The sequence below is a fragment of the Nematolebias whitei genome, chromosome 5 (assembly GCF_014905685.2).
Source record: "Nematolebias whitei isolate Nwh7 chromosome 5, NemWhi1, whole genome shotgun sequence".
NCBI classification, from domain to species: domain Eukaryota; kingdom Metazoa; phylum Chordata; class Actinopteri; order Cyprinodontiformes; family Rivulidae; genus Nematolebias; species Nematolebias whitei.
Window position 1 is genome coordinate 2,611,048 of NC_056502.1, and position 12,884 is coordinate 2,623,931.

The window sequence follows — 12,884 nt, forward strand, 5'->3', positions numbered from 1 at the left end:
ATGGACATGTCCAAACCACTGTCCCTCCTCTGGACATGTCCAAACCATCTCAGTGTGTCCTCTCTAACTTCATCTCCCAGTTGTTCAACCTGTGCTGTACCTCTGATGATCTCATTCCTGATCTTCTCCATCCTTGTCTCTCCTAAGAAGAACCTCAACATCTTCATTTCTGACACTTCCAGTTCTGTCTCCTGTCTTTTTGTCCATGTCTCTGTCTCCAGACCATACAACATAGCTGGTCTCACCACTGTCTTGTAAACTTTTCCTTTGACCTTTGCCGACACCCTTTTGTCTCAAATCACTCCTGAAACTTTTCTCCATCACTCCATCCTGCCTGGACTCTCTTCTTCACCTCTTTACTACACTCCCCATGTTCCTGGACAGTGGACCCCAAGTCTTTGAAGTCCTGCACCTTTGTGACCTCTGCTCCTTGTAGCCTCACTGTTCCACCTCCTCCCTCTCATTCACTCACATGGACTCCGTCTTACTACGGCTGACTTTCATTCCTCTTCTTTCACGTGCATCCCTCCACCTCTCCAAGTTCTCTTCCACCTGTTCCCTGTTCTGAGACGAGTAAGAGACTAAAGGCAGTAAAACAACTGTACATATAAAACTTGATTAAAAAGTTGTCAGTCACTACTGGTCCCTGGTGATACAAAGTCTTTGTGTTTAATGACTGAACTACTGGAAATGTATTGTCTTGAGAAAATATTGGTAAATTTAATCAACTTTCTGAGGTTTTACCCTAAAATAAAAATCGATTCTGAGTTTTTTTCTCTTCGTTGGTGTTCAAACTATGAAAACTTATATTGTGAAAAGTTTACAAGACCTTCTGATTCTGTTCTTGTTTTGATTTTCAGGTTTTCTACCTTCCTATAGCTCTGGTTGTTCCTCCATCCATCTTTGCCGTTCACATACAGTTAAATCTGCTCTATCAGTTCTGGATTCACACCGAGGTAACCCTTAGTCCACATGCTATTGACTCTTTAATCTGGCAACACATGCACCAAGTAAGACATGCAAGAAAATAATTCTGTATTTTTACAAATGTGCCACTTACTGGAGCATTTGTTTCAAAGGTTTCAAATAATAAATATCTTTAGTTTGCTGAATAGAAATTAGGTTTGTAATTTTCTTTAAACCAGTAATAGCTGCTGTTTTAAATATTACATTTTAAGTATTCTTCATAAAAAATCTTGTGTAAAATCAAGATGACCTAAGCCTTCTTTAAAGTGCACAGTAACCCCATTTTTTATGTCTTACTTGAACATAAAATTCCAGTAAAAGACTTAAAATTAATTACCCTTACACTTGAATTTAATCAAACTAAGTAGTAAAACCAACTAATTTTTCAGTGTTTAAACAGAATAGTTTAAACAAATGGGAGGTATAAATACTCTAAAACGTTAATGCCATTAATCACCCAAGATGCAGCAATACATTTATGGATCTGTCCTTTAATGGTTACTATGCAGATTTTAAATCCAACAAATAAAATGAAGTCTTTTAAAGTAATCTGTCGCCTACACCCGTGGTAACTTGCATGTTATGTCAGATTGTGCAGACTCAGTGTTGCAGCAGAACCTGTATTCAATAAAAAATAATGAGGCTTTATGAAAGATTCCAAACAGAAGCAGAACCACTCGGTCTCCCTTTAAACTGTCTGGGAATATCACTTCTACAGTCCCCGCCATCGTTAGAGGGAATGAATGGATTTGGAACACCCTCCATCTTTTAGTGCACTATTAGTGAAAGCAGTCGTAATAGTCAGAATTTTCTGAGAGGATGTAATTTATGCTTGTTTTATAGGCCTTTTTTGATGTCATGTAATTGACTGACACACTATTGGCTGCAGCTTCAGAGCTGTATGTAACGTGGTGGAGACCCTTCATTCAAGATGAAGCTCTCACGCTCTGCTGCCAGATACTCGTCATTACATGGAAATGAATCACAGAAACGCTGTCCAGCCGTGCACATTTCTCCATGTTGATGGGAACCATCGAAATATGAGTTGAGACCAAAAGCAAAACGTGGATTCTGCTCTAAACTACAGAAGTTGAACATAACTTGTGCAACAGAAAATAAAAATTTGATCCCATCATGCTCAGGATGCGTTCAGGTACCTGATTGTTTGCATTAAGCCCCAACTGGATGAGATTAGAATAGATGTGTTTATTCTGTAACCGCCATTGGAAGGGGGTACTCCATTCCTCTCCACACTTTCACACTCAGCTATATTACCTTTAATTATATCGTTCCAATTATGAACTGGCGTGTCCGAACCATAAATGAGTGCATATTCAATCTCATTTTGTTGAAAACAAATTCAAATTCCAGTCCAGTTACAATTATTTCTGTTCAATGATAATCCAATACAGTCCGATTCAGTTCATTTCATTTAGTGAGCAGAGTTGTCGTAACGTTCTAATTTTATGAAAATCATGCAAGATTCTGTATAATTCAGTTTATTTATAAAGGTCCAGGTCACAACAGAAGTCGTCTAAGGGCACTGAACAGAAACATTCATACCGGTGTGTGTATATAAAAAAATCAATTAGTAAAAGTAATTTATCTAAGGAAGCAGCAGATTGTGATGAATGTTCATCACAGTCTCCAATCCTGAGCACAAAGGAGACAGTGGAAAGAAAAACTCTTTTTAACAGGAAGAAACGTCCAGTAGAACCAGGCTCAGGACGAGCGTTCATCTGCCTCGACCGACTGGGTTTGAGAGGACAGGAAGTAAAAACAAACACGGAATGGCAGGTCCAGGTGTACTTTCTATAGCCCAGGTGTACTTACTATAGTCCAGGTGTTGTTTCTATAGTACAGGTGTGGTTTCTATTGTCCAGGTGTGGTTTCTATTGTCCAGGTGTGGTTTCTATAGGAGGAAATACAAAAAAAAAACATGTTAAGATAGAAATAATTACAAACAGGTAGAGTAGAGCCAGTAAAAACAGCAGCAGAGAGAGGACATGTGGTCATTTTGTCCTCCAGCAGTCTAAACCTATAGCAGCATTGCATAGGTATAACTCAAGAAACCCAAGCCAACCCTAACTATAGGATTAAGAAAGTCTATGGTCCAGTCTTAAAACTGGACAATGTGTCAGCCTCACGGACAGAAACTGGAAGTTGGTTCCACAAGAGAGGAGCCTGAGAACTGGAAGATCTTCCTCCCATTCTGCTCTTGGAAACTATAGGAACCACAAGTAAACCTGCAGTCTGAGAGTGAAGTGCTCTGTTAGGAAAATATGGAACAACAAGATATCCAATATAAGATGGAGCTAGGTTGTTGAGAGCTTTGTAGGTTAGAAGTGATATTTTGAATTCTATTCTGGATTTGACAGGGAGCCAATGGAGAGAAGCTAAAACTGGAGAGAGATGATCTCTCCCAGTAACTCCAGTTAAGACTCTGGCAGCAGCATTTTGGATCAACTGAAGACGTTTTAAAGAAGTATTTGGACACCCAGATAATAAACCATTGCAATAGTCCAGTCTAGACGTGACAAATGCATGGACCAGTTTTTCTGCATCATCTTTAGATCAGAGCTGTATTTCTTCTTCTATGGAGCAGATTTATGAAAATACAACTTTTTCTTTTACAACAACTAACACATCAACGTCAACAAACTTTAAAAATCAGTTCCGTTGGCGGACTCGAACAAATACAACTCTGAGAAGAAAAACTTTGTTTCCTGAAAAGTTGCCTTTCTGTTCTTTATTGTTTTGTTTTTGATCCATCACATTTTTTTGATAAAGCATTTTTAACATTTAACATAAAACAAGAAGGTAACATTTATTAAATTGCCTCTATTTATTTTTCACTCTATTACGGCGCGATGGTGAAACGAGTGCAGCGCTGAAGTTCTTGGCCAGTTCGAGTACAATAATTCTTATTTGCATTTACTTCAGTTTTTTTAAGAAGGAACCACGTTGACTTACAGTCTGTTGAATCAAGTTGACAAATATTACTCTCCAGGGTATTTCATGGAATTAAACAAAATCGCCAACAAAGATATTGTAGTCCCACTGTTGTGTTTGGCGTTCTGCTGTTCTGGATTCTTAAAACGATTGTTTCTCAGCGATCTAAAAGTGAAAGAATAATTTCCCTCAAATTCTGTGCATGCACAGAAGGACTCTTAGCTCAAGGTTTAGGCAGAACAATTATAAATCTGACTGCAGGAACAGTTTTTACTTCACAGTTTGGTGAAAAACAGTAGTATTGTACTTTAATTACAGTAAATTGTACTTTAAATTGTTTTTCTTTTAGTTAATCAGAGACCTTGGACCTCTGGAGTGGGTCTTCAACACTCCTAAACATCACAGAGTCCATCACGGTGAGACAAGGTTCATTTTAGCACGTAAATACATTTAGTTATTGGGGTGAACAAACGTATAATAAAAACTGAAATGTTAATAAATATTTGGTGCTTGTTAAGGTTATTTTTAGTTTTATTTAATCCAGTTAGTTCTACTCGGGCACATTTAACAACTTTAGCATCTATCAGTTCCTGAACCTTTACTGTTTGTGGGAACCTCACAAAGTGTAATTCCAACAGGGAGAAACATTTACTGCCTCGACAAGAACTACGGAGGAATTCTCATCATCTGGGACAGATTATTTGGTAAGAATCCAACTCAGTTTATTTATGCAGCTCCAAGTCGCAAACGTTGTCTCAGGCACTGAACAGAAACATTCACAGACGTTATAAACAACAATTCGTAAAGTTGATCTAATGAAGCAGCAGATTGTGTTGAATCTTCACTTCATCACAGGCTCTCATCCTGAGCAAGAACAGAGGAGACAGTGGAAAGAAAAACTCCCTTTAACAGGAAGAAACCTCCGGCAGAACCAGGCTCAGGACCAGGGGTCATCTGCTTCATCCGGCTGGGTCTGAGAGGACAGGAAGTAGAAACAGTGGAAACAATGGCAGGTCCAGGATGAGGCGACGTCCCTCACTAGGAGGAACGATAAAAAACATGTTAAGGTAGAATCAGTTACAAATGATTCATTTGACGATATGAGGTCAGTTTGTCCTCCAGTAGTCTAAGCCTATAGCAGCATAACAAGTCAACCCTAACTATAGGATTTATGAAAAGGAACGTCTTAATCCCAGTCTTAAACTGGACAATGTGTCAGCCTCATGGACGGAAACTGGAAGTTGGTTCCACAAGAGAGGAGCCTGAGAACTGAAAGATCTTCCTCCCATTCTGCTTTTGTAAACTCTAGGAACCACAAGTAAACCTGCAGTCTGAGAGTGAAGTGCTCTGTTAGGAAAATATGGAACAATAAGATCTGGAGCTAGGTTGTTGAGGGCTTTGTAATATTTTGAATTCAATTCTGGACTTGACAGGGAGCCAATGGAGAGAAACTAAGAGATATGATCTCTCCCACGAACTCTCATTATTGTTCTCTGCATGGATTTAAATCATTTAAACAGGTCCGTGATAATTGTTAAATTAGATCATTACTAAGTGCAAAAGCTTCTTTTTCTCCTTTATCTGTTACATAAAGTACAATAGCAATGATTATATAATATAATTATAATAATATTTTGCAAGTATGTGTACCTTTAAAATCTCTTTTAAAGTTTGTTTTAACCGTGTCAATTCTTATTAAATGGAAATTAAAAGTTGCGTTATCTATTCCAGTTCTTATCCACTGTTGTCATCACTGTTTGTTAAAATCAGGTCTCCCTTGTTAATGAGTCCCAGAAGCTCAGTGGGATCAACCTGTAGAAATAAAGGTTCAATGAAAGGAAAAAAATAGAGCTGAGATTGAAATAAAAACAAATGGTGCTTGTATTAACAGAACATTCTTTGCACGTTTCCATAAAATACCTGGAGCTCTTTACTGTTACACTCGTGTCCAGGTAACGATGTGGAGCACAGGAAACAATCAGGTCAAGCAGATGTTGCACAATAAAAGCAAATAAATAAATTCAACACAATCTGCACAAAGTTTCCAGTCCACAAATCACTGCCACATTTTCAGACTGCATCATGAAGATCCGTTTATGCACCGGGGGGGTTAACATAATACTTTGGCAAATGTTTTTCCTCTTCAGCATTTCTGTGTTCCTGCACTGAAACTAACTCGATCCTCAACACGAGACCTATCGCACAAATGACAATCGCTGACTTAAGAGAAATTCTTTGTTTTTGCCCCTGGATTTTTTTCAGTCAGTTCTGTTCACACTTGATTTTTGAGACTCCTCATCAATCTGATGTAACTCACTTCTCCATTTTTGTACGAACTGATTCTTAAGTTTCTGTTCAGGCGCAGCTCGTCCCAAATAAGTGAGCAATTCTGAAATACCTTGTTTATTACTGCACAGAGTTTTAGGCGCTTTCATCCCTTTTTTTTTTAGTAAATTTGTCTAATTTGATATTTTTGTTAAGCGATGTCACTTGAGACCAAACGTAGAGCAAACAAAGTTTTTGCTTGTCACGTTTATTTTTATTCTTTTCAGTGTCATTGTTTCCGATTGGCTGCTTTGACCCAATAATCTGATTTTGTTTCGCATGTTTTTCCAGGTACCTTTGCTTCAGAGACAGATAAAGTCGTATATGGCCTCGTGTTCCCCATCAACACGTTTGAAATCCTCTATGTTCAGGTCAGCTGTGCTTCACTGCTGTTATCAGTCGAACCTTCGTCTCCTCACGAGCACCTTTATAGATGGTTAGAGCTCGTGATTCCTCCGCTGGCTAAGGAGCCATTTTGTAACCATAACATTATTACTCTACTCCAAACAAACTGGCCAGCTGAGGTGAAAGAGGCCAATAAAGTAAAATACCTGGTGAACGTTAGAATTACTTCTGCTGCCCTCATGGTTGGCAGGGCGCAGCATGAGCAATGCTCTGTCTAATGAAGGCAGAAACGCTGCCACTCAAGATGAATTATTCCATCTATTGCCTGCGTAACATTCATCACTTTCAATCTGATTTGATTGTTTATTTATCTGACTTGTGTTTTTTCTGTCTCTCGTAGTTGCACTACTATGTAGATTTATGGAAGAGAGCCGACACGTACAAAACTATCGGTGACAAATTGTCAACTTTCATCAAAGGTCCTAGTTGGAAACCTGGGAAAGCTCGGCTTGGTGACTACGTCGACAATCCTAAGGTTAGCAGAAGACTGTTGCAAATTATACTGACACAAAAACACAGTCCTGAATGACTCAGAGCATTCCTTCTTCAAGGATTCATATATTTTGCAAGTTTTACAAGAAACTGCCACATGAAATAAAAGCTGCGAGGCCTTTGTTGAGGCATCATAATAAGTTTAGTTTTACTGACTTCAAGTATCGTTTGCTGGACTAAAACCGCGTGCAGTAAAGTGTGAATGTGTTTGAGCAGATAAAAGCCAAAGGTTCCAGCTGAATGCTTCAGTGGTTTGCTTTGAAATGAAGCCTTTGGTGTCACAGCTTCAGTTCTACAACAGAGAAGAACGTCCCTTTTTCGTCTTTGCAGCCAATTCGGCCACTTAAAGCCAGCGCAGGAATTTTACTCTCGGACAAAACTAAAATTTCACCGAGATGATTTGGTCGAAGGGCTGCTTGATGGTGATGTTTGAGAAAAGAAACATAACTGGAGTGAAGGAGGCTGACTGTATTTCAGCTGTATAAGCAGAGCAGTGGGTTTGAGGATGGGAAGTGTGGAGAACCCTCATGTGGTGGTTGATTCTTCAGAACCAAAGACTGAAACAGGCTGGGCTGTCCTGGGTCTCCTCCCAGTTGGACATGCCCAGAGCACCTCCCTAGGGAGGCGCCCAGGGAGCATCCTTACCAGCTGCCTGAACCACCTGAACTGGCTCCTCGATGTGGAGGAGCAGTGGTTCTACTCTGAGTCTCTCCTGATAACTGAACTTCTCATCCTGTCTCTAAGGGAGAGTCCAGCTACCCTGCAGAGGAAACTCATTTCTACCTCCTGGATCCACGATCTCATTCTTTCAGTCACTACCAGAGTTCATGACCAGAGGTGAGGGGAGGAACGTAGACCGACCAGTAAACAGAGAGCTTTGTCTTACAGCTCAGTTCCCTCTTCACCACAATGGACCAGTACAGAGTCCACAATACTGCAGAAGCTGCACCAATCCGTCTGTCAATCTCACGCTCCGTTCTTCCCTCACTCATGAACAAAACCCAGAGATACTTGAACTCCTCCACTTGAGGCAGAACCTCACCCTGGACCTGAAGAGAACAATCCACCCTTTTCTGACTGAGGACCATGGCCTCAGATCTGGAGGTGCTGGTTCTCATCCCAGCCGCTTCACACTCAGCTGTGAACTGCTCCAGTGAGAGCTGAAGATCACGGCACGATGACGCCAACAGGACCACATCATCTGCAAAGACCAGAGATGAATCATGAGACCACCGAACTGGACTCCCTCCACCCCCTGGCTGCACCGAGAAGTTCAGTCCATGAAAGTTCTGAACAGAATCTGTGACAACGAGCAATACGTAGGACAGCGGTTCTCAAAGTTGGTGTTGGAACTGTGGGACATGAAAAACCACATGGAGGTCTCGAATGAACGTAGAGAAATACATTTTCATGTAACGCATCTGAAGACATTGGAGAAAATGTTTGGAAAGAGATGAACAAATATCCAATGACCAATGATTTTCTTGGTCGGGGGAAAAACATTTTGGTTTAACTGGTTTGAAAATCCTGTCCAGGCCAGTTTATGCTGTACGGGGAGTAATTTCTGAGCTTGCTCTAAATTAAGGATTATAGGTCATAAAATACTGAAGTCTCGCTGTAGTTGAAGTACAGCTAACTCTGGTTAGCATGACTTTAAATTTATTAGACATTTTCACCCTGTAAGACAATTTGAAAGTTGTTGCTGTCCTTGTTCATCTCATGACGGCCACCTGACCCATTTTCTAGAGGCTCCCTTCGACTGGTTTACGCAGCGCGTCACAAAACTCACCTCAGACCAAAAAAGTCCGTGCTCAATAATCCAGGTGTACAATCCAACCTCAGACCGTTTATAACGTCTGGTGTTGAGCGAACTCTTTACCTCTCCGACTTTTGGCTCTGATGGTCTTTTACAGCAGAAAATACACAAGCACGTGTGTTTGCACTGGCCAGAGGTGTACAGCTTTCATGTAAAACAAATTAGTGACAGGGAACTGGGTTTGGGTAATTAACCACGTTTATTTTGCATGTGCAGGTAACCGGAAAGGAAGTGCCTCATGATCCCAGCTGGTCTCTGTCTTCACGAGTGTATGTGGCCTTACATTTCACCATGGTGCTGTGGACTTACCACCAGCTGTTTGAAAGCAAACTGGTACGTCTTTGTCCCAGTCGTTTCTGTATTTTGTAAATTATTTCATGTTTGCTCCTCGTTTCCAGTCAGAGAGGTCGTTTGTTTCTGTTCGGAGCTTGTGAGGGTTTGGTGACTGATTAGTTTCGGTTTTTGTGTACCTCACATGGTAACGTGGTTTAGACCTCCTAACTTTATACTGCCTGAGCTCCGTGTGTTTGTTCGCCAACTTTATTTTGACCAATTAGGCAGTTTGTTGTGGCTTCTTTATGGTGATGTGGAATCCTGTACTTATCCAGCAGTAAAAGACCAGCTCTGTCTAACATCTTGACAGAATGACGGATCGAAGTTCCCTTCCAAAACAACCTTTGTCTATTATTTTCCTCTCGACAAGCCAAGAGACCCCCCCCACCCCCCTCTCCTACAGAAATAAAGAAGCAGGTCTCCTCCGTGGTTATCTTTGGAAGACTTTTTTCCCTACAGGCATGGTTTTAGTTACCCAAAAAGTTCTGTTAACGCCCATCCACTTCCAACTCCAAAAAGAAGTGTCCCGTCTTTTTTCTTTCTCTGCTCGCTCCCTCCGTGGGGCTCCCAACGCTGTGGTCCCGTCACACACACACGCACACACACACACTTCTGGTGCGTTAAAGGTCTCCCTCCCTCCTGGTGAATGAAGCGCCAGCTGGTGGTCCAGCAGTGAACACAAACGCCTTAATTGTCGAGTCAACCATTTCCCAACCCAAATAGCCTTCAGGATGCAGCAATCAGGACTTGGAGGGAAAATAACAAAGTGAGCACTTTGACCGAACAATAAATCACGTTGCTGTTATGTATTTATACCCACATGCTGGCAAGCCCGTTATTTAGGCCGACAATTGATGATACACTGCCAAACAGTTATGGGCTTTGCGTTAATTCAAAGGCCTGTAAACACGGCTATTTTGAAACGAGTCGGGCCGCTCTTCAGTTACATCATTAGGTTAATGCGCGTGCTTTATTATAGGGCAGCTGAACAGATACTCTTAAAAGAAAAAGAGGAAACTTGGGACTTTCTGAAAAAAATCTTTTTCTAAATGTTGAATATTGTGACCTTGTAAATGACCTTGCAAAGTAAGAGCCTATGTATTTTGTATGTTATTAATGTCCTGACAATGCTTGAGGAGTGAACACTAGTTTTGTACCACATAAAATATGACATTACATATGTTTTTCTTTGTAAATACTTTTAAAATTTACTTATAATGAGTTGAATACGCAAGAAAAAACAAACAAAATAAAATAAAAAATATCAAACCAACCTTTAAATTTCTTATTTGTATCATCCCAAACTGCCATTAAAGGTGGATGATCATGTAACTTGTCGGTTCCAAATATCTCATAAACCACCGGATGCTTTTTAATTAAACTCAGAAAGTAATCGTTAGATGATCGTCTATAGCTGACTACCGGTGTAAGTCCAATTCAAGATGGCCACCGCAACTAACTGGCCTCAGCAAACACGTGAAGGACTATAGCACAGTCAGCTGTGCAGATACGGAGCTGCAGCTTGGGCCGGTAGTAGCTGAGAGTCATTCGGAACACTTACTTTGAGCTAACAGTCTTTGGCATAAAAAGTGGAGGTTGATATGAAATTATCAAGGAATACAAAATATATTGCGTTTAGATTCAACTTTATTTCCATTTAAATAAAAACATGTTCATAATTAAATGTGTCAACATGTTAACTTCAGCTTGTAGTTGAGCTTTATTAACAAATTATCCATTTATTATTACCAACTGACAGTGTTTGCTACATTTATTAAGATTTAATTGAGCTGAATTGTGTTAATTAGAATTATTTGAAAATTACTTGGGTTGTTAATTCTATGAATAAGTAAAACCGAACATTGACTTTTATTATTTTGTTCACTCCTTTTTTGTCCCCCGTCACTGAGCAAAGAGGGTGGTGTGGAAATATGCTTTGTCCATTCGTGCGTCTTGTAATCTCGATAAGATGAACAATAAGTGAGGTGCTGTCTTACAGTTTGGTGTGTGGGTGGATGTAGGCATAAGAAAGGCCACTTTCAAAAACTGGGTTGCCACGTCAAAATCCAAAATGGCCACTGCCAATATACGTGCAAATCGGCCACCCCAATCGAGGAAAGTATGTTTTCTAGTATTTATTTTACTTAAAAGTATAGTATTCTCAAATGACTGGGGTGGGCGAAGATTAATCTAAGGTGGCCAAGACCACCCTTGGCCACCCCCTGGCTACGCCACTGCTCCTGGCCATGGATAAAATGGCTTCCTCCACTTGCCCTGATCACTCTGCATCGCCTCGAACAAGCAAAATAAAAATATAAAACTGGTCTCACTCTGTTCTTCTCCACAGTGAACGTGACTGCACCAAAAACATTTAGGTTAGTTGCATTCTCTGTTCAATTCCCATCCAGAAAAACCTCATCTAATAAAAAAAACCTGCAAACATTTACCGGTACTGTTCAAACCCTTGAGCGAGGCGGGACATGGGCGCACCTCTTGTAAGTGTAAGTGTGAAAAAGGGATGAATTCTCTGTAATGCTCTGCATCTTGACAGCTCCTCAAACTGATGTTTCAGCTACTTGTACCTGATTAACTGCCAACCGTGAGCGTGTTTTTAGTCTTACTTACTGTGTCAACATATCACAATCAATGTCCTGCTGTGTTATTTTTTCAGTTGTCCGACGGGCCAACTTGTCCAACTGTACAACAATCACAATAGCAGCTGAAAAAAACGGCCTTAATCTGCTTTGTCTCAGGGGACAAGAAAATAACACAATTATTTCTGTGCTCACAGCACAGTGCTGCCACCAGATGTTGGCTTTCCTTTCGGCTGCCGGTACTGCAGGATGATTCTGGATTATGTTGGAAATTAACAGAAGGAAACGAGCACCGCTCTGTTTCTGGGCTGAAAATGAAATGTGATTAACAGGACGAAGGATTTTTGTTGACGGTAAAAAAAAGGGGGAAAAGTGACCGAGCAGCCCGTCAGGTTTTAAACACAGAAAAGATCAACTTTGACAAATAAGTCTGGATAACTGCAGCTGCTACCAGCTGATGCCTGATGGCGCTTGACCTCCACAGATGTCATAAGTTTACTGTAATACACGTTTTGTGGTGATTTCAAGGATTCAAGCTTCTTTCTTTGTCATTCCACCACATGTGGTACATGTGGTGGAATGACACTGTGCACACAGAGTCCCAGTTACATCCAACAAAAGCATAAAATGTAAAAAGAAAAACAATAATAAGATCTAAGACATGAACCAAAAAAAAACGTTAACTAAAAACACAGTAAGCACTAACAGCATGAAAACTAAATGCTGAACAGCAGCACGAACATGAGTCTGAGTGAGCAGATGAATGAACACAGCAACATGAAACAGATCAGCAGCAACATGAAACAGATCAGCAGCAACATGAAACAGATCAGCAGCAACATGAAACGGATCAGCAGCAACATGAAACAGTTCAGCAGCAACATGAAACGGATCAGCAGCAACATGAAACGAATCAGCAGCAACATGAAACAGTTCAGCAGCAACATGAAACAAATCAGCAGCAACATGAAACAGATCAGCAGCAACATGAAACAGATCAG

The 12,884-nt window shown here is 40.5% G+C and overlaps 1 protein-coding gene across 1 annotated transcript in view; it reads left to right on the plus strand.

Moving 5' to 3' along the window:
- agmo (alkylglycerol monooxygenase) overlaps positions 1–12,884 on the plus strand; it is a gene marked incomplete at its 5' end in the record, with an annotated part of 141,051 nt that overhangs the window by 84,739 nt on the left and 43,428 nt on the right. Inside the window, 6 exon segments of the mRNA XM_037676511.1 lie at positions 861–956; positions 4,268–4,334; positions 4,557–4,622; positions 6,535–6,614; positions 6,989–7,123; positions 9,173–9,289. Coding sequence (XP_037532439.1) covers positions 861–956; positions 4,268–4,334; positions 4,557–4,622; positions 6,535–6,614; positions 6,989–7,123; positions 9,173–9,289 — 561 coding nt within the window.